This window comes from Pseudorca crassidens, chromosome 17 (assembly GCF_039906515.1).
Source record: "Pseudorca crassidens isolate mPseCra1 chromosome 17, mPseCra1.hap1, whole genome shotgun sequence".
Classification (NCBI taxonomy): domain Eukaryota; kingdom Metazoa; phylum Chordata; class Mammalia; order Artiodactyla; family Delphinidae; genus Pseudorca; species Pseudorca crassidens.
Window position 1 is genome coordinate 77,151,353 of NC_090312.1, and position 22,346 is coordinate 77,173,698.

Here is a 22,346-nt window from a genome sequence, read left to right on the forward strand (position 1 = left end):
CTCTCACTCACCGCTGGTGGGAGGCACAGTAGTACAGCCGCTTCGGAAGACAGTTCGGTGGGTTTCTTACAAAACTAAGCATGCTCGTAGCATACAGTCTAGAAACCTTGCTCCTTGGTATTTATCCAAAGGAGTTGAAAACTTACGTTCTCACAAAAACCTGCACACGGATGTTCATAGCAGCTTTCATAATTGCCAAAACCTGAAAGCAACCAAGATGTCCTTCAGTAAATGAATGGATGGATAAACCGGGGTACATCTAGACAATGAAATCTGATCCAGCACCGAACAGAAATGATCTCTCAAGCCATGAAAAGATAGGGAGGAAGCTTAAATTCATATTACTAAGTGAAAGAAGCCAATCTGAATAGGCTACATACTGTATGATTCCAACTATATGACTTTCTGGAAAATGCAAAACTATGGAGACAGTGGATACGTGTCATTATACATTTGTCCAAACCCACAGAAAGTACAACACCAAGAGTGAACCCTAACGTAAACTAGGGGCTTTGGGTGATTTCAGCGTGGCATTGTAGGTTCATCAGTCGTAACAAATGTACCACTGTGCTGAGCGATGTTGATTATGGGGGGAGGCCGTGCACATGTAGGCGTAGGAGGTATGTGAGAAATCTCTATACTTTCCTCTCGATTTTGCTGCAAACCTAAAACTGCTCTCAAAAAATAAAGCCTTTAAAAGGGTTAATATCGTGAGAGACACAGCATATTTTAAATAGCGACACAACGATTTCTGACAACAAATATAACTTAGAGAATATGTTCCTGACTTGATTTATCTCAGCCTTCAAGTCCTCATTCTCTTTGCATTGACCTGTCCATCAGATGAGAGACTTACCTGGGGCATGCTTTATTGTCTCATGTGGGCTCCCACATCCTCCCCACGCTACGATAGTAATAATCATAATAGCTACCATTTTTCATTGCTTTCCATGCGCTCTGCAGCGGCTATAAGCATTTTATATATGTTATCAGATTTGACCTTCACAGCTGCCCAACAAAGTGATCAGGTACCCTCATTGTACCCATGTCACAGATGAGGCATATAAGGCAAAGTCGTAAGTAAGTTGCCAGGAGTCACACGCCTCCTAAGTGGTGGAGCCCAGGGTCTAGCCAGTCACTCCGGCTCTGGAACCTGCACTCATGACCACTCCTCTGTGCATATACTGTCTCCCAGACCCTCAGCGCCGCTGATGGGCATGTAACAGGGAATAAGAAACCTCCTTCTTCCATGATTTTAAGGAACTTTAAAATATGGATATTGCCTGGCTCTATTTAGTCAAGTTGTGGAGAAGTAGGTATCAGTAATGATCAGGTAGTGATGTATGGTTTGCTGAGCCCAGCCACGTTTGAGGCGTAAACTCTGTTGCTGTGAAAACTCACTCAGTGAGGGTGACAACGTACAAACCACGGTCAGCTTGCATTTAAGCACGGAATGAATGGGTTTACAGATTGATAGGCAGCTGAAGTGGTGGTAAAGTTCAACTCAGAAAATCCATCTCCATCGCACGGTTCCAATATTCTGACCTGCTGCCTTCCATTAGACACCAGGGGATGTGTGTTCCTCCTTGTGGATGGACTGCGAAGGGGAGAGGGTGCCTCACCCCCATGCCAAGACCCTCAGCAAGCTTACCTGTTACACATCCCCCATTTCCGCTTGCACAGTGGTGGTCAGAGACCTACCGCAGGTGCTTGGACCAGCTTCTTAAGGGCCCGCGTGGGCTTTGGGGGGAGGGGGCGTCACATGACAAGGAAGCAGTGGGGTGCCCCAGCAACCCGGTGAGCCGCATCAACCCTCATGTTCAACGGGTGACAACGTTGGCGGCCAAGTGGCCCTGTCATCCTGCGTGCTTATTCCCTGCCGACAGTGCCCTTCTCATTGCAGACCCCAGGCATTCTAGCTGCTAGCAGTATGCTTCCCCCAACTGAAATCCTAAACTTTTTTAAGAGTGCGTGTGGGAACTGTACATATAGAGACAAAATGCAATTTCTTTGTTTTTCTTTTCTTTTTTTTTTTTTTTTTTTGCGGTACGCGGGGCCTCTCGCTGTTGTGGCCTCTCCCGTTGCGGAGCACATGCTCCGGACGCACAGGCTCAGCGGCCATGGCTCATGGGCCCAGCCGCTCTGCAGCATGTGGGATCTTCCCGGACCAGGGCACGAACCCACGTCCCCTGCATCGGCAGGCGGACTCTCAACCACTGCGCCACCAGGGAAGCCCTGTTTTTCTTTTTTAAATTTTTATTGGAGTAGAGTTGATTTACAATGGTGTGTTAGTTTCAGGTGCACAGCGAAGTGAATCAGCTATACATATACATGTATCCACTCTTTTCTTTTCAGGTTCTTTTCCCATGGAGGCTATTACAGAGTATTGAGTAGAGTTCCCTGCGCTATACAGCAGGTTCTTATTAGTTATCTATCTTATATATAGTAGTGTGTGCAATTTCTAGTACATCATTTGCCAGGTGTCTGCCTTTTAAAAAATAAAGTGTATTTATGTTCATTTCTAGTTTTCTGTTTGTCATAATGCAGTTAATTATTTAGAATCTTAGGATAAAATTGTCTTAAACTCAGAAAGGAGTCCAGGAAATTTTGACAAAATTACTTGGTGAATATTAAATGACTATATTGAATAACATTATGCATTTGAATTTATTGTATGTATATAATTGCCTCTTCCTAACAGGGAAAAATTGAGGAAGCAGTGCATGCGTTTGAAGAACTGGTTCAGAAGTACCCTCAGAGTCCAGGAGCGCGATACGGGAAAGCAAAGGTATGCTGAAACCTTGCTACTTAGGACACTGTTTTGATGTCCTTATGCTCTGTATAATTGGATTTTCAAACCCAGTGTTTGCATTTTATTTTTCCTTTCTAACTTGTATAGAGAATCAATTTCTCATGCATATACATAAATTCAAGCAAGAAATACAGTTTTAAATAAGACAGTTAATTATTGCTATTTTGTATCACGAATTTAGTAACATTTTTTGCTCCCCCTCCATCTGGCTTCTCTCCGGTTTTGAAAAGAAAATAAAGAATAACACTTTAGTCACTGATTTCCCATCACCCTCATTTTGTTCCATTTAGACCCACCACCTAGTTTTTACTTCAGGCTCCTTAGAGGTTTAAGAACCTCATTTTATCACTAGAGGTTGCAAAGTGTGCTTAGAAAAGACTTTTAAAATATAAAGTGGGATGGACTTTGTTCTCTGTGTAGTGTCTGTCAGCTGACTCATTTCTTACCCCTTACTTTCTCCCCAGCGCCTTCCCCACCTTCTCCTTTCTTTCTTTTTTTTTTAGTTAATTAATTTATTTACTTTTGGCTGCATTGGGTGTTCGTTGGGTTGCGCGGGCTTCTCATTGCAGTGGCTTCTCTTGTTGTGGAGCATGGGCTCTAGGCTCGAGGGCTTTAGTAGTAGTGGCTCTCGGGCTCTAGAGCGCAGGCTCAGTAGTTGTGGTGCACGGGCTTAGTTGCTCCGTGGCATGTGGGATCTTCCCGGACCAGGGCTCGAACCTGTGTCCCCCGCATTAGCAGGCGGATTCTCAACCACTACCTTCTCCTTTCTTATTGGACTTTCTCCATCCTCCAGCTCCTCAATTCATGAAGCTTTTCCACGTCCTTCTGTAGCTGGGAAACCCTCTGTGGGCCACATTCTGTTTTAGGTCCTGGGATTTATCATGAAGAACACTCTCGAGGTCTGTGTCCTTGTGGAGCTTATATTCCAATGGAAGATATTTTAAAAGTTTCTTACTCAAGTTTTTTGTAGTGAAAGGCCGCTCTGCGGTAGGCCTATTGTAGGCATCGCAGGCACAGCCATCAGCAAAGCACATGGTGTTTTCATTGTAATGGAGAAGACAGTGCATGAGACATAGAAGAAAGTCTCTTGCTTGCTACTGGATACTTTGTCAGGAGACAAAAATAAAGAAGAGCACAGCCACAGGATGTGTGAGGGGGGTGAAATTTTGGATAGGGTGGAAGGAAAATATCTCACCGAGGAGGTGATGTTTGAGCAAACCCCTGAAAGTCTTTATAAATAAATATCTATTTAAAGAATATTAGAAGGGTTAAAAACAAATGTATGAGAATATCTTACATGATAATACCTGCTCTAGAGAAAAGAAGGTCATGGAATAAAGAACATGTTATTATGATATTTTGTTTGTAGGTGGTGTGATTGAGAGTGACACAGCAACACTTATGATAATAAGGTGATCAGCAAAGGCCTCCCTAGGGAGGTGACAAGTGGCTGAAACATGTCAAGGTCAAGGAAGGAGCTGTCCAGGCAGAGGGAAGAAGGGGGGCAAAGGCCGTGATGCAGGGAATCAGCCTTGGCTTGACTGGAAGGACAGGAGCAGGGGCGTGCTGAGGGAGGTGACACGGGCAGGCGGGACCAGGGCCCCTCAGGTTGTATTCTCTGTGCACTGGGGGCCCTTGGAGGTTTTGTGCGTGGGTGTGCCCGTCTGGTTCTTTTTTTGTTTGTTTTTGTTTTTTGCGGTACGTGGGCCTCTCACTGTTGTGGCCTCTCCCGTTGCGGAGCACAGGCTCCGGACGCGTAGGCTCAGCGGCCATGGCTCACGGGCCCAGCTGCTCCGCGGCATGTGGGATCTTCTGGGACCGGGGCACGAACCCGTGTCCCCTGCATCGGCAGGCAGACTCTCAACCACTGTGCCACCAGGGAAGCCCTGGTTGTTTTTTTTAATAACGATCACTTTGGTTGCTTGGTGGAGAATGGATTCTGGTGGCACAAGTAGAAGCCAGAAGAATAGGAGACCATTGCAGGTGCCCTCGAGAAGCGCTGGCTCAGACTGTGGTCGTGGCCATGGAGACGGAGCAGTGGATAAGGGCAGAGCTGAGAGGTCTTGATGATGGATTAGATGTAAGGGTCAGAGAGAAGACTGGAGGGTGACTTCAGATTTTCCGCTCCATGCGGCTTGCTGGGTTCCAGACCAAGGATGGAAACCAGGCCCCCTGCAGTGGAAGTGCGGAGTCCTAACCACTGGACTGCCAGGGAATTCCCAACTTCAGGGTTTTTGGTTAAGCCATCTAAGGAAAGGATAGTGCCAGGTGGAGGAACAGGTTTGGGGCGGTACAAAATCAAGCATTCGCATTTGGTCCTGTGAAGTTTGTGATGCCTATTAGAGACGCAAGTGCACGTGTCAAATAGACGGTCGGAGATATGTAGTCTGGAACTCTGGGTAAAATCCAGGGCTGATGTACAAATGTCAGGCAGTAAAGCTCCTCCAGCCCTGCCTGGGGGGATGAGACTGTCAGCCCTGCTGGGAAATGGCAGATGCAGAGCTGCAGAAATTTTCCAGACCCAGGAGAAGCTGACAACACCCCTTTGGAGGGGGCAATGCCGTCACTTGTGGGTGACACTCACATGGAAACTAACGCATCTGGAGATAAAACGAGTGTGCTTTGCTCTGAACTAAAGGTGGCAACCACTTGAAATCCAGATGCTTAAATTCTTCCTATCTCCCCCTTAAAAACTTATTAATTAAATTTGTATTAATTCAGTTTTAATAAATTAAATTTGTGAAAATTTAATGCAAAGAAGCTCCTTTTATCCATGGTGCAATACAGACTAGGTTTAGCAGACAGCAACTGTATCATTTCTATAAATTAATTTGGTCAGTAATCCTCCAAAATTGCTAAATTGTATTGCTATTAAGCAAGAGAGAATATATTTATTACCAAAAGATGGTGCCTATTCAAATAAGTGATGTGCTTTGCCACTAGTCCCGGCAGTCATTTGATTATGGAAAAGCATATTAACTCAAAAGAATAATGATTGGGCCAAATGCTCATCATGGCAAAAATGGTTCATGCTTTAGAATTTTTCTTTGTATGTGATGTTAATTGCAGGTACCAAGGTCTAAATAAATGCATTACTTTTTACACGCGGCACTTGCTATATTTATACCCTTATTTACGGTCAGAATTTGAGATTTATGCCTCAGCAATATTTTTTATCTCTAAACTATTATGCTACAAGGTGTTATCAATATTAATGCAAAATTTAAGCATGGTAAATTAAATTCTAATAGAATAATTTAAAAGAAAGCTTAAATTTGTAGGAGTTTTAAAAATAAAAGTTCAACAGAAGACGGATTTTGTAAGGAGGAGTACGTGATGACTTTTTCGTTCTTTGTTAGCAGATTAAACAATTACTTTGGAACATCCCAACAAGTTTTTCAAATTCAGCAACATTAAGTTAAATAGAAACTACAGTATCTGTCATTTCTAAAGTAGCACTGGGGCTTCCCTGGGGGCGCAGAGGTTGCGAGTCCGCCTGCCAGTGCGGGGCACACGGGTCGGAGCCCTGGTCCGGGAAGATCCCACAAGCCGCGGAGCAGCTAGGTCTGTGTGCAACAACTACTGAGCCTGCACTCTAGAGCCCGTGAGCCACAACTGCTGAAGCCCGCATGCCCTAGAGCCCGTGCTCCGCAACAAGAGAAGCCACCGCAATGAGAAGCCCGTGCACCGCAACAAGAGAAGCCACCGCAATGAGAAGCCCACGCACCGCAACGAAGAGTAGCCCCCGCTCGCCGCAAGCAGAGAAAGCCCGCGCGCAGCAACGAAGACCCAACGCAGCCAATAAATAAATAAATAATAAAATACATGAAAAAAAAGTAGCACTGATAGTGTCTTATTCTTTGGATTACTGTGAAAACCAATTTTGACCAAGTTCCTTGAACATCAGACACAAAATTATGAGCTCAATTCACTTTATTATCTTACACAAACCATTAGTGCCTCTCAGGCAGAAAATGCCACATCTCAGGCATCTTCAGGCATCTTCCTGCCACAAATAGGAAGGTTGGATGGGGAATTCATTTGAATCAACAAACGTCTTTCTGATGTTAATGTCCTGTAGCAAATGCTCAGTTTCAGGGCAAATCCTTTATCTACAGATGCTAAACTAATCAATATCAATCAATTTTGATACTCAAAGCAAAGCCTATATCAGTTTTGTTTAAGAGACTTTGAAGAAATGTACTATTTTAACACTCATGTTAAAATTCCATTTCCGGAAGTTCTAAAATGTTTATACTTCATTAAAGTGAAGAACCTTGAAGATGGAGGAGGGAAAGGAGCAAGGCATGTAGTTGTATCATCTGTCTCTCATTTCAGATTGAGTTTAGTTAAGATATTTATTCCCCTCTATATAGAGAATGATGTCTCGGTCGACATTTGCCCTTGAACTAACCTTGAAGAGACCCTCCAGTTCCAGGATCTGTTTGGTAGCGTGAAGAGGCTACCAAATGAAGAAGGTGAACAAGGTGGTCTCAGAAGGGCTCTCTCAGCTCTAGGACTCTGGCATTCTGTGACGTCATCTATGAACGATCATGTTTGGGGGAGTTAACTCACCATAGCCAAACTCACAAGAAACTGATGCTTAAACAGAAAAGCCAGCATATGAATGTATAGAAGGCCGTGCAGTCAGGATGACCAATACAGGATATTGACATTGGACTTTCTCTCCTGGTAGATAAGTCTACTCTGGAGACCATTTGCAGATAATGAACAGATTGTTGTATATTCTGAAGCTTTTTTTTTCCCCCCCGTCAAGCACAGGTGAATTGCCCTTTTCTAATCTAGAGATTTTCATCCTGTCAATTTTCCTTTATCATAAAACTGTCCACTGTCCGTCACCACTGATTCAATTCCAGCCCTTATCATCTTGGGAAACTTACCCTTATCAGTACATATTAACAGGTTCTTTCTTTGATGTGGTATTTTATGAAAAGCTTCCCACAGGTATCTTACTTTATCAATTTGTGCTGATTCTTGCTAGTTTTTCATTTTGGGGTGGAGGAGGGATGTATCATTTCCTTACTGTGTCCTCAAGCTGTGGAGTTAGACTTTGTTTGGTTTCTGCAGGCATCTACATACTGCCTACAGCACACACTTTGTTTTAACAAGGTAAACATGTTAAATAGGATATTCTGAGAAAAATTACACATGCTACTTTTAGCATCTATATCGTTTTTTTCTCAAATGGTATGCTTCAAACTGTAGTCTACTAAATCTGATGAGATTTTTTTTTTTTTTGTAAGGTTCTTTTTTTTTTTTTTTGCTGTACGCGGGCCTCTCACTGTTGTGGCCTCTCCCGTTGTGGAGCAGAGGCTCTGGACGCGCAGGCTCAGCGGCCATGGCTCACGGGCCCAGCCGCTCCGCGGCATGTGGGATCTTCCCAGACCGGGGCACGAACCCGTGTCCCCTGCATCGGCAGGCGGACTCTCAACCACCGCGCCACCAGGGAAGCCCCCTCTGATGAGATTTTGATGACCATTTTACAGTCCGCCCCTCTCTTCCTACCTCTAATGTTTCAGTCCCTGTTCTTGTGGATGTTAGCATGGATGAACTGCTCTGGTCCCTTTCCCATCCCCTCTCACCTGCTGAAGGACATCATTCTAATTTTTGTGTCCCCTGCATCATCAGATTTCCGCCCTCTACAGGGTCTTCTGCATCAGCTTAGAAACATGGTGTAATATTTCCCATTGTTAAAAAACACTCCCTTGTCTCCACATTACCCTCCAGTTACTGGCCCATTTTTCTGCTCCCCTTTACGCCAGAACTCCTTGAAAGAGGTGTGTTCACCTCCTTCCCTCCTGTTTTCTCTTGAGCCTCTCAGCTGTGGGTCCCCAGCAGCCCCATGGAAATGCTCTTGCTGGGACCCTCAGAGGCATCACATTGTCCCCAATCCAGAGTGATCTAGTTTCAGTTCTCATCTTGTTCAACCTGACAGACACTTCTGATACAATTGATCACTCCCTCTCGATACCTTTTGTCACTTGGCCTCCAGAATACCACTTTTTAAATTGTTATTTTCTTCTCTCTTGCTTCCGTCCTTTTTGCTGGTCCTATCCTGGTCCTTTCTGACCTCTGATGACCTTGAAATCTTGCAGCACTTTAGAGTTCTGTTCTTGGACCTCTTCTTTGCTCTGTCTACACTCACAGCTGCATCTAGCTTCTTCGCTCTAAGTACCCTCTCTATCCTCGATGATTCCCCAGCGTTTCTCTCACTCTGACCTCTCTCCTGAACCCCAGACACATGTAGGCACCTTTCTATCCATATCTCCACTTGGGTACCTAATAGACATTGAAGCTTAAATTTGTCCAAAACTGAACTCCTGATCCCATATTCCTACAAACCTGCTTCTTTCTGCTCTAGCTTCCCATTCTCAGGAATGACAGTTCCAACTGGTCACTGCTCAAGCCAAAAATGTTGAATTCATCCTCGACTTCTCTCTCCCTTTCTCTTATACTCTACATTCAGACCATCTGCAAGTCTGTTGGCTTTGACTTTCAAAATGTACCTGTAATCCGACCACCTCTTACCACCTCATTACTGCTACCCTAGTCCAAGTTGCCATCACCCCTTGTCTTGATTCCTGCCAGAATGTCCTAACTGGGATCTCCACTCTTCCCTTTACCCACCTCTGTCTATTCTTCACATCACTGCCAGTGTCCTTTCGACTCATACAGGAGATCACGTCAAAAACCGTCAGTGTCTTCCCTTCTCAGGTAGAGTTAGTGTAGTAGGATTGGCAGTGGCTTGCTAGGCTCTTCATTACCCGATGCCCCACCCCCCATCAGTCTCCTCCTAGCTCCCCTTCAACGTACCAGCCTTTCCTCTATTCCTCACTTCTGCCTCAGGGCCCTTGCTCTTGCTGTCCTCTCTGCCTGGAATGTTCTTCTCCCAGGTATTTTCGTGCCTCACTACTTTCATGTCATCTCTGATCATCCCGATTAAACTAGCATCCTTCCTGCCACCCCACTCTCAGTACACAGAAGCCTACATTATTTTTATCCACAGCACTTACGGCCACAAGACACATGATACTTTTATTTGTATCTTGACTTTCCCTTCTAGAACGAAGCAAAATGAGAAAAGGGCTTTGTCTGTTTTGTTCAATTTGTCTGCCACCTGTCTAGAACAGAATATAGTTGTTGAAGGAATGAATGAACACAGGAATAACCTAGTGAAAGAACAGGAACTGTGGACTGGAGTTCTGTCTATTAATGATGTATAACAGGATATAAATTCCATCAGCCCTCACATATATTAGTCTTGCTTTTATGATACCCTTTCTCATCTGTAGCTTAGTAGCTAATTTTTCTTCATATTATTAAAATAACATGCTATGTTGCTTTCCTTCATTTTTTTAATCCTTGACAAAAAGAAAATTTGAATTTGTCTTGAATTACTTTTAAAGCATGTCCCAAAGTCGACTTTTCATAACTATTTTGAGCAACTGCAAATACAGCTTGTCCTGGGACATTTCTCCCTCCCTCTAGTGTGAAGATGATTTGGCTGAGAAAAGGAGGAGCAATGAGGTTCTGCGCAGGGCCATCCAAACCTACCAAGAGGTGGCCAGCCTGCCTGACGTCCCCGCAGACCTGGTGAAGCTGAGCTTGAGGCGGCGGTCAGACAGACAGCAATTTCTAGGTGAAATGGAGTAAGAATCAGTTCAGTGGCAATCAATGGCGTGCTTTTATCTGGAAAGACCTGCAGGCTGTGTATACTTTTAGAAGAGTTTAGTTACATGGAAGGAAACCTGAGTTTTATAACTAATTTCAGGCAACTTCTCTGATTGTGTCAGACTGAAAGAGTAATCCTTCTTAATTACAAAGATGCACATGGTACTTTGCCGCTTACCCATCCCCCCCACACACACTTTAAGGAGGAGGCAAATGGAATTCTGAGAGGTTGGATACGTTGCCTAAGGGATCATAGCTAATAAATTAAAACGTCTGCAGTCAAAAACTTCCTATCATGCCAAATTCTTCTTTTCTCTCTTAACGATAACCGACTGATTCATGGTGGCTGAAATCATCGGTGCAACAGTTTTTATGGAGGAATGTTAGGAGTTCTAAGCACTCTAAAAATTTTACCTGTAAGTTTTGACTCTATACTAAAGAAAATGATAGAAAAAAAATTTTTTTAATCACTAAGTAAATTTGCAAATGCTTTGAAAAGAGCAGCATAAAGCATCCTTTCTAACTGACCCAGGATCCCAGTGCCAAAGGCAAGGGAGACTCCCTGTACCCTAACTTCATTATAACCAGGCCAGTGATTGGTTCTCTCTCACCTAAAACGCCATCGGTAAGCCAGGAGGGAAGAATCTAAGCCATGTGTAACCCCTAAGGTGGGTTCTCTGCTGGCTGGATAAGTTATCTAGACAAATTATCTCGATTACACTAGGAAGTGCTCATAAAAGTAATATCCAAAGTCAACTGAACTTTATATCAAGGATAAGAATTAAAGGTAGTTGTGTTGCTTTGGTAGATAAGTAAAATCTGTGACAGGAGTAGAACCTAAGCGATGACTGGAAACTAGAAGGAATGGTCTTATTCTAGAAGAATGGACTTATATTCATAAGGGCCAGTCCTGGGGAAGGAAAACATACAGCACACATACAGGATGGAAAAGGCAAGGCTGGGGCTGCATGGAGGCGCTCGCCGTGGGCGCAAAATCAGTGTCACTGAGTTGTCCTCTCTCCTAGGGCTCTGACATGGCTTGCTTAGCACTGCGGATTTTTTACAGTAATTTTAATTTTTTTTTAAATGTATAAAATATGCATCTTGATGACTGAATTTTTGGTGCCCTCTTCAACTTTGCCTCTCTTGCCTCACCCTATTCCTGGCCCAGAGGAAAGACAGCCCACCAGTAGACTTAACCTTCTTTGGAAACAGTCCTTCGGTATTTGAATATAGTCTTTCCTCCGAATGAGAATGAGGCAAGTTCACTAGAGGAGGGACTCGTGTGCAGACTAGGTGGTGAAGTCCCTTGCGATTCAAAGTGGGAGAAGATTTGGAGATTGGACGCCAGTCCCCACACTCCCCTCTTCCTGGTTGGCAAAGTCAGTATTCATTGCAGTGGTGCAGGAAGGCTTCCTGGAGGAGGTGGAGTTTAGCTGACCTTTGAAGTTGGGCTACCATTTGAGAGGGCAGTCTTCTCAGGAGAGGAGAACTTTCAAAACAAAGTCATGGAAGCAGATGCAAACTATTACATATAGGATGGATAAACAACAATGTCCTACTGTATAGCACAGGCAGCTATATTCAGTATCCTGTGATAAACCATAATGGAAAGAATATTAAAAAAAAAAAAGTGGAAGGGGCGGGGAGGACATGGCAGCAGGACGGACTCTCACCTGGGCCTTTGTCCTTTGTTGTTTATCTATTTTATATAGAGTGATGTGTATATGTTAACCCCAAACTCCTAGTTTATCTCCTGCCCCTTCCCCTTTGGTAACCATAAATTTGTGGTTCAACAGGGGAAGTTTAAAAGCATCAGAAAAGTGATCCCAAGTGGGGCAGGTGGGGGAGGAGGGGTACACCATCCCAGACTGGTGAGGAACGGGGAGCAGCCCGTGGGGTGAGTTGGTGGTGTTTTATGCCGAACAGTTTTTCTATTACTGGAGCGTCCAAATGCATTTGCTTATCGATGGTCCTACCATGTCTTGTCTGCTTTTCAGTTTGTGGTCAACAAAGCCCTTTAGGTAATTAACTTTGTCACGTGGCCTCTCATTTTGCACATTCTCCCTTATACAATTTGTCTTTCCAACTGTGGTGAGGAGTGATGACAGTTGGCTCCTGAAATCTTCAATGTGCATCCAACGGCCTTAAAAACAACTTGAAGCTGGGTTTTCATGACTCGTGTGTGCATAGGCCCCTGTCGTCCACCAGAGGGTCCCCTAATACTGGATGATGTCTCCTTTGCTCCAGGACTAGGTCATTACTGAGAGAAGAGGACAGCATAGTACTCTTATTTGCCTGTCCTGTAGTCATAATTTTAATTATAATAAATCAAAAATATCCCAGTAAACATTTTTCAATAAGGAACTGGTAACTAAAACTTTCTTAAGAGGGAATTTGACATAAAAGGGGAAATGTTGACAAATTTAGAAAATAGGAGTGTCTTCAAAGGATTTATAATCAGCATTATATTCAGTATCTATTTATGGGAGTGACTGATGCCTCTGCAGCTGCAGGATGAAATTCTAATAGGTACTTAGCCATCAGTATATAGAATCAGATTTAAGCTGGTCCTCAGGCTCTGTTGAGTAGTCTCTTATGATTTGTAGTCTCAATACAGAGGTGTACAGAATCTGCTTTTATTTCTATTTTTTTTTTCTTTCCACCAATCAGGTCACATGAGGGGTTCCCTGCTCACTCTGCAGAAATTAGTTCAACTATTTCCTGATGACACTTCCTTAAAGAATGACCTTGGAGTGGGGTACCTCTTGATAGGAGATAATGATAGTGCCAAGAAGGTTTATGAAGAGGTAAGCAAGCAGCAATTTGCTACTAACAATTAATCAAATTATTTTGAACATGAGGTTCTTATGTTATTTGTAAATTGCGTTTAATACACCTAATCACTCAATCTCTTTAAGTTAAATCAAATTTGTCTCATTATAGTTGACATATCCTAAATTTTTTTATCTCCTTTTTTTCCCACTTCATCAGAAGATTTTAAATTTTAGTTAACACTTGGTACATCAAAACCTTCAACCTATAATTGTGATTTTTTTTTTTTTTTTTTTTTTTTGCGGTACACGGGCCTCTCACTGTTGTGGCCTCTCCCGTTGCGGAGCAGAGGCTCCGGATGCGCAGGCTCAGCGGCCACGGCTCACGGGCCCAGCCGCTCCACGGCATGTGGGATCTTCCCAGACCGGGGCACGAACCCGTGTCCCCTGTATCGGCAGGCGGACTCTCAACCACTGCGCCACCAGGGAAGCCCACTTGTGATCTTTTTAAAACTTATATATTGATATTTATCAGTCCACAAGCAGCCTTTCTAAAGGTGTTCTTTATGATAGGAAAAGGAACTGAAAAACTTATGAGCTTAAACTCATGAACTTAAAAACACATAATCTTGTACGTTTTTTACTAAAAGACCAAACTAGAGAGAGATTACAGAACGCAAGCCTTTTGAGCACATGGAATAAATGACGCACCTTTCAGAGGGCACTGACTACCTGATCTTCTGGCAAGGATACCTTTAAAAGAATGTCTGCCTTATCATGGATGCTCTAATGAATAACTGCTAAGTCGCAAGTGACTATGTAATCTAGAGAACTATGACTCCTTCAAGCAATGAGGGGCGTCGTTTGGTACAAGTTAAACAGGATACCAAATGAACTTTGAAGCTGGACCAAGTTAATGCATCTGTAAAAGAAAGATGGACACGTTGACTCGTTATTCTTTACTTTAGGCCTCGGGATCAGTGGTTTTCAGGCTGGTGCACTTTGCATCAAAATGCAGATGTCCCTACTCAGTAGAGACGATATGAGTCCTTCTGTTTTTAAAATGCTGTCAGGTGTAGTGATTTCATACTCAGTCTCGAGACTGGGTCCACCCACAAAGTGGTGCTTTCCTCCTTTTATTGCCGTTGGTCCCATAATTGGGGATCACTGGATTTGAGTGAAATCTGAGTGAAATCGAACCCCTTTGTGTTTTGCATAGAGGAGGGATAAAATCTGACTTAGGATTTAGTGTGTCCTTTCAGGACCCACGTGGAGAATGGGTTACAGGAGAGTGGGGCTGGGGTTCAGAGGATCGGCAGTTAGGAGGCTCCTGTAAGAAGGTAGCAGAGAGAGGATAGACTTGGACCAGGATGGCAGCGGTGGAGGAGGTGACAAGGCGTTTGATTCTGAATATATTGTGATGGTATCATTGGCTGGATTTGCTAGTGGATGAGGTACAGGCGCAGATGCAAGCTGGAAAACACTAAAATATTGGCAGGGTGCACTGTGGACTCACCAAGAGTATGGGGTCCCTGCCCAGCACACTTACTCCTTCTGTGTAAAAGATCCCATGACTCCCTTTTCCTACTCAGGCTCAAGGAGGAAGAGAAGCTGTAGGATAGTCATCTTTTCTCTACATGCGTTCAGCTCAAACCTTCTTCACCCTTCACTCTTGGTCTAAAGCAGCTTCCCAAGTTGAATGTTGTTTTGGTTTCTCACTGCTCATATTTACTTTAGAGGCATTTTGCATAATTTATCTTTAATCATAGTAAATGCATACGATAATAAACCATGATCTGATTGATATTAAATATTTACCTGGCTTTTATCACAGAATATTGGATTTGGTCACCACTTTATCCTCAGTCCTTAAAATAGTTTGGGTGTTCAAGAAATTTATGATGGATCGTGATATATTTTCAATGCAAATCTAAATTTTCTCGTAATTAAGGCAATGTATAAAGCATGTACATAAAGAAATGTATAATAACCATTTGGAGTTGACTTCAAGTAAAGGTAATTTAAAGCAGTTTTTTTTTTTTTTTTTTTGGCGGTACGCGGGCCTCTCACCGTTGAGGCCTCTCCCGTTGTGGAGCACAGGCTCAGCGGCCATGGCTCACGGGCCCAGCCACTCCACGGCATGTGGGATCTTCCCGGACCGGGGCACGAACCTGTGTCCCCTGCATCGGCAGGCAGACTCCCAACCACTGTGCCACCAGGGAAGCCCCCTAAAGGAGTTTTTCCTGATCACTACAAAAATACTGAAGTCATGAAATTGACAGAGGTTTTGCTGATTTGCATTGTTAAAGCGATGCTTTAATGGTCATTGCCTTTTCATTCATTTCTTCATTCTTGGAGAACATTTTGAGTTGAGGGGAATTGGGGCCATTTAAGCCTAAGATATTGCAATGAGACAAAACACTATAGCATTTTAATCTATAACATCATAATCCAGTCCAAGTACTGTACAGCAAAGCTAATTAAAATTTGTTTTGATGGTCATTTGTAGAATTCATAGTCCATCACAATAGCTTTTTGTTTTCTTTGAGTTTAGGTTCTGAATGTGACGCCTGATGACGGTTTTGCTAAAGTGCATTATGGCTTTATTCTGAAGGCACAGAACAAGATCGCTGAGAGCATCCCCTATCTAAAGGTAACTCCCTCCATTTTCCTCTTCTGATCCCTTTGAGTCAATTGGACACCCTTGATTATGTATTGTAGATTGACTGGCATGCACTGCTGACTCTTGTCAATGCTGAAATGTACACCCTTGGACCATGACATTCACAGACAGTGTGGACCTTCAGCATAGTCAAGAGTATCAGAGGTAGAAGTACCAACTATGTGAGCAGAGACTATGTGGAAAAACTTTTATGAAGAAATTCCTAAAACTGCAGTTGTTATTAGTTGATAAAATATTTTAAAATATGGACAACGTGTTAACTGTTACTTTTACAATTTAATTATACATTGAAATGACTTAGAACAGGGCTTATGGAAACCTTTACAAAGCAAGGTAACAAATGCAGACTGAATAGGTCAAATCCCCAAGAGCCTGATAGCCTTAAAGACTCAGATTAAAATATGCTATCATTTTTTTCTCACATAAAAATTGAAGTTCACCAGAATCACATTTCGTCTGGCTCAGGGGTCTCCAACAGAACTTACTGCCACAAAGGAAATGGTCTTTATTTGTATCCTCTAATACGGTAGCCACTAGCCACACGTGACTGTTGAGCATCTAAAATGTGGCTGGTGTGACTGAGGAGCTGAATTTTTTATTTTAATTGTAATTTAAATAGTAACACTAGCTACTAGCTACCATATCAGCCAGGTAGCTGATTGACTACTTGTGAACTTTAAGTAGTACTTTTGTGATCCACCTTTGTGATCTCTTTCTTTCACATGACTTTGATCCGAGATCCCAAATAGCAACCCACTGATTGCAAGTAGCTTGCATGTTCTATTTGGCCAGCATAATAGTTTTAAAAACAATTTTAATTGCTTGCCTTAGTTGAAAATCTGAACATTTTATATAATCATGCAGATTTCTGGTGTCTCTGGAAAGTTCACATGTGGCCCACATCTCAGCACAGGAGCTGAGCAATGGTGTCCCCTTGAGGTGGGCATGCACCCCTCAGTCTGTCTTGGCTGTCACTGGGCCTCTGCAACCTGCCTGTTCCCTACCATAACCCTGTGGGCATGTGGGTTTTTCTGATTTAAAGTGTTCCCCTTAGATTTCCTTTCATGTAATAAGGACCTAACAGTACTCACCTGGCTCAGAGGTGAGGAAGTGGAGGGCAGGGTTGGTTAGTTAATGAGCAAAGGGGCGTTTATTTGAGTGTCAGTCAGTCAGGAGCCGAGATCACAGCTCTCCTCTCATGAGTGATGCTTCTGTTCCGTGCTATTTTCCAACATTATGCAAATAAAATTTCTTCTGAGTAAAAGATAACGGGCTCCTTGTGAAGAGGCCTCAAAGATGCAGTTTTTTAGACATTTAAATACGTTGTATCCTCATCCTTCTTTTACTTTTCTAAATTCATTCTCTTGCTTTAATATTTTCTCTTTCTGATTTTTACATAAATTTAAATTTCAGTTCTTTTGTGGACAGTGGGGATGGAAATCAGCTGAGTGTTTTAGGATAGGAGGTGTTTAATAAAATTAAAGATTCCAACTGGCTTTAACCCTGTTGTATGTTCTGTCAAAGATTTCATTGAAAAGTGAGGACACATTTGTTTTGAGTGGAAAAAAAATATTATTTGCAGTTGGGTCTCTATCATTTCAAACATCTATGAGCAACTAACCATTTTGGTTCAGGGATAAAAAAGCCTCTAGATGACATATGGTCAGATTTGGAGAGCAAAATAAGTGTGATAGAAACTTGGACAAAGAAATCCTTTGAGATATTGAAATACGATTGCTCCTGCGGACACAGTTCACAAAGTGTCATACTGATTTTGTGGGGTATTCCACTGTTAATTGATGATGAATATATTGTTAAGTTGAAATTTATCACCTCCTTTTGGCTTTGCATTGTAAATGTTGACCAGTAACCTAATTGCCAAACTTTAATATTGAGGTGATTTTCTGATTCTTAGAAAACATTAAGTAAATCAATGAATTAAATCTGCTTTTTAATTCTTTCATAAATACTGACACTGTCCTTTCTACAGGAAGGAATAGAATCTGGGGATCCTGGCACTGATGATGGGCGATTTTATTTCCACCTGGGGGATGCCATGCAAAGAGTTGGAAACAAAGAGGTAATGCATTCGTGAACTTTTTGTTCTCTTTAACAGAAGATAGAGGAAGGGGAAAGTATTTCTATGAGAGAGTTACAATTGAAAAAAATGTGTTAAGCGTAAACTTTTGAAGGTGGTGATTTAAACTTTTTGTAACAACCTAACAATTCTTACTAAATCCTATAAAGAATTTTGGGGATTTGACTTTTATAATTTCTTTCAAGGAAGTATCTGAATACTCATGAGTAGCCTGTAAATTAGTGTGCCTGTGTGTATGTCTGTGTGTGTATCTATAGAGATAGATATTGCCTTGAAAAAATATTTTTAAAATTATGAAATGAAGAGATGTGTTTGAAATATTGAAAATATTTTTGAGATCATTTTACAGTTTGCCTAGATTTATTTTTATTTTATTTTGGAATTTAAAAAGTAGTTATTTTTAGAATGAAGTCTTTATTCAACTGATTCCTAAGCACAGTGAACCCAGTAGTTAATTGTGTAATTTACCTTCCAAAATATTTAATGCCAAGTTGAAGATGAATACCTATAGCTATAATAATGACTGCTATTGACACAGAAAATATAGTAGCTAAAGCAAATCACATGTTTTCTTTGTGATTATTCCTTTTTTTCTGAGTACAGTGTCAGCTTCTTTAAACATAACATTTGGTCATTAATCATGACATCATACAATGTAAATTCCCAAACTCTCACCATCCACTGTGGTTCACACAACATTGCTGGGCTGTCCTTCACCATCGCATGGCTCTAGGCTGGGCTGTCCTTAGAGTCGGGGATCAAAGGCTGTAGTGAGTCCTTGGCTTTTTGTAACCATGCATTCCATATATGTAATAAAGTGACATCTAAGGATAACATAGCTTCGGGTTTCTAAAATTAATAAGAACATGGGGCCATTTGGACAATTGAGGGTTCATTGGAGCAAGGGGTTTTGTGATGGGGTAATTGCCGGCTAGTGACAGGAACCAATTTCGGGTAACAGAAATTTGGATAATTGACACTGTTTTCTTTATACATTTCTGTGTATCTATACCTTTCCCCCTCTGACCTACCAGTCAATCAACTGGAATAGAATGAGAAATGAGAGGCAGAGAGAAAGAAGGGAGAAGAAATTGCTGATTAGTACTCACTTTTGTGCTCCTTCATTCTTTCAAGATGTAAATGCTGACACCTCCTTCGAATGAGAGCGATAAGGAAGATTTTGCTACAGTGTCTGACCTTGATAAGTGTTCATATGTGATGGCTCTAAATGTAATTGTCGCTAATTAATTTACCTTTTAACATCTCATGGTCCAGGACAAAGGCAGATAAAAGAAGTCTGTGATTTATTCTCACATCTTAGATGAAAACAGCCCTTACTTCAAGGGCAAAGAATTCACTACTACACATCGTTAGGGGCTTGGGATTTGAACCTATGGGATTGTTCTATCAGCTTAATTATCATTAAGACGCAAAGAACAGCACAGTTCTTGAATTTAAATGCTCACAAAGATTCATCCTTATAGGAGAGACAAGCCTATAGAAATCCCACGTTAGCATATTCTCCATATTAGATGTTGAGTCTGAGTGGACTCTCGCGCTCTGAGTTTTCATACCGGGAAGCAACCCTCCTTCATGCTCTTAAGCTCTGCTCCAGGCATGAAAAGAGAAGCAAACCCACGGCCTCTGTGCTGCAGAAGCTGACAATAAAGTTGTTTTGACTTTTCTCACGGGATCATTTCGTATGGGCAGGAAGTGGGAGAAAGACCAATCGTGATACTCTCGTAGCAATTCAGCCTCAGCTTTTCCCAGAATTTCTGTAACTCCCAAATCCACATTTGAGCTCCCGTCTCCTACTCAGAGTCCACAATCTACTGCCTGCCTAGTTTCTCCACACGATGCCGCAGATGACAACTCACTTGTTCTCCTCTAAAGGACGTTTCCTCCTGGGTTCTGGCTCTCGTTGGATGGTGTTGCCAGCTCCCAGGATCCAGACTTGAGTCAGCTTAGCTCCGCCCTTTCCTGTGACAAGCCCCCTCCTCACTCCAGTCCGGCCAGGCCAGTCAGCTTCTTCGGAGGTCTGACGTCCATCTCATCTTCCCTCTTGCTTGGCCGGTGTTCTCATTCCAGCCTTTGTTACCGTCCACCTCTGTGATGGCTGCAAGAACCTGGCTGTCATTTCCTGATTTAGTCTTACTTTCTTCCAGGCATCTTGGGCTCAAGAACCCCATGGTGCAAAATAGAAATAAAGCCCTCTTCCCAAACGATGGCATTCATGGTTCTCCCAGGCCAGTGGAACCACCTGTTCTCATCACAAGTGTGTGTCCCATGTCCCACTGTGCACCACGCCCCAGGCAGAACAGGCACTGGCTGGGGTCACGTACCACGGGCCCCAAACGTGGCCTGGGCTTTTCTGAGTTAGACTCTCTTGACATACTATTTCTATGTAGTTATGTAGTGAGTGTGTGTGTGTGTGTGTGTGTGTGAACTATACCTGGCATTAATTTGAAGTATAGTAGACATTGATATAGACCATATTTAACAAGGTGCCCAGCTATGCTTTCTGTCTATTTTAGTATTCCTGTAAAGAGGACATGTTCAGAGGATTCTAACAACTTGATCATGGATTTTCTAGCAACTTTTATTGTGAGGTAGTCTAGATGTTTAAAAAAAAAAAAAAGCAGTCTGGCTGAATTCATTGGGTCCCCTATATAATTGAAGGTATCGTTGAAGATGATTTTTTTTTATTTCGAATATATCATTTCACAGTTTTGTTTCTGTAAAAGTTAAATGGCAGAGGGTGTAAAACCAAGGGCCCTGTTTGATGCACTTTGAGTGTCAGAAAAGCTCTTATGGGCAGTTAAACATGTCCCCGTAAGCAAAGTCTCTTGCCCAGACATTCAGCCTGCTGAGTGTTAAGGCCAAGACTTGAAATCTAAGACTTGTAACTCCTGAACTAGAGTTATAAGTTTTTCTATAATATGTATATTAATATAATATGATAATAATATAATATATTTTCCTATAAGAATTTTTCTCACTACTCTAACAATATGCCCAGTCCTTAAAATGAATTGCTGATGATTAAAAATCTAATGGACTGTAAGAGTTTCCAAAAATCATCTGTTGTAATTAATAATGTTGTTTAACACTGAAGATTATAGGGAACAAGACCCTAAATTTAAATTGGACAAAAATAACTGAAATAGTCAATTTAATTTCAAAGGTAAAATGCTATATTTTTTGAAATGAATGAACCGTGAGCCGTTTTTAAAGAAATTACTTTATGGTTACCACTTACATGTATTTCAAGGAAAACATATAAGTGATTAGTATATACATTCTTAATTTGAGATATTATTGAGAAAGATAATTAAGTAAGAAGATCCCTTGTGATAGTTTTTTTTTTTTTTTAATGATACAAAGATAGAAGGAAAGAGGAATAAATTGCCAATAAATTGCCCTGGGTGATAATTCAACATATTTAGTCTTTTTAAATCTCAGATCGAGCATTTGTAAAGTGGAGCTATTTGGGGTTATTGGAAAGATCAAATGAAATTACGCATGCACAAGCTAGTAGTAAGCTGAAAAGTGTTACTGAAAATAGGAGTGGTTCTGCTATCACACTTGATTTTTCTAACGAAGGAAATTTTTTGACTTATGAATTTGAAGAGACTTAAAAGTTATTATTTCTTACATCTAAAGTAAGATGGGGTTTTATGAAGATATTCTTCTATCTTCTTACTCTGCCTGATATTAACTGCCTGTTTTCATTGATCAAAATATGTATTTGGAATCACTCTTCAAAAGTAATCATTAGATCAGAATTAAAATAATGGAGGCGATACCATTAGGCACTCTCCTAGAACCGTCTTCCCGTCTAAAGACAATGGGGTGAGCACGGTGCAGGAGGCATGTGGGGAGGGCCCCTGGGAGAGGATGTGGTTCGGGCGTCCTTTGAAGGGTACGTGTGGAGCTGCAGACTGCAGCCAGCTGTCCCTGAAAAGGCTAGTTAGTCTTCTTGGAGGCAAGTTGTATCATGTTACAGCTAGCCTGCAACCGCAAATGTTATCCCTTATGGCAGGAAGAAAAAATACTAGGAACACAAATTCCCTTCTAAAAAAATCTGACGTGGGCTATCACTCTATTTACTGCTAACTCAGAATAATATTTTCTTTCGGTCTGCTTCTTTAATCGAGGATTTATACTTCGTTACTTCTTCATGTGGACGTGAGAAGACTGTTCATGTTGCTGTCCGGGAATTCCCTGGTGGTGCAGTGGTTAGGACTCCCCGCTTCCACTGCAGGGGGCACGGGTTCAATCCCTGGT

The 22,346-nt window shown here is 42.1% G+C and overlaps 1 protein-coding gene across 10 annotated transcripts in view; it reads left to right on the top strand.

Moving 5' to 3' along the window:
• The window catches only part of ASPH (aspartate beta-hydroxylase), a 217,937-nt gene that overhangs the window by 146,118 nt on the left and 49,473 nt on the right, over nucleotides 1-22,346 (top strand). For all 10 annotated transcript variants that reach the window (XM_067712240.1, XM_067712242.1, XM_067712238.1 and 7 more), the window contains 5 exons: nucleotides 2,702-2,788; nucleotides 10,322-10,472; nucleotides 13,178-13,314; nucleotides 15,833-15,931; nucleotides 17,952-18,041. In XM_067712240.1, the coding sequence (XP_067568341.1) occupies nucleotides 2,702-2,788; nucleotides 10,322-10,472; nucleotides 13,178-13,314; nucleotides 15,833-15,931; nucleotides 17,952-18,041 (564 nt within the window). The remainder of the gene's footprint in view (nucleotides 1-2,701; nucleotides 2,789-10,321; nucleotides 10,473-13,177; nucleotides 13,315-15,832; nucleotides 15,932-17,951; nucleotides 18,042-22,346) is intronic.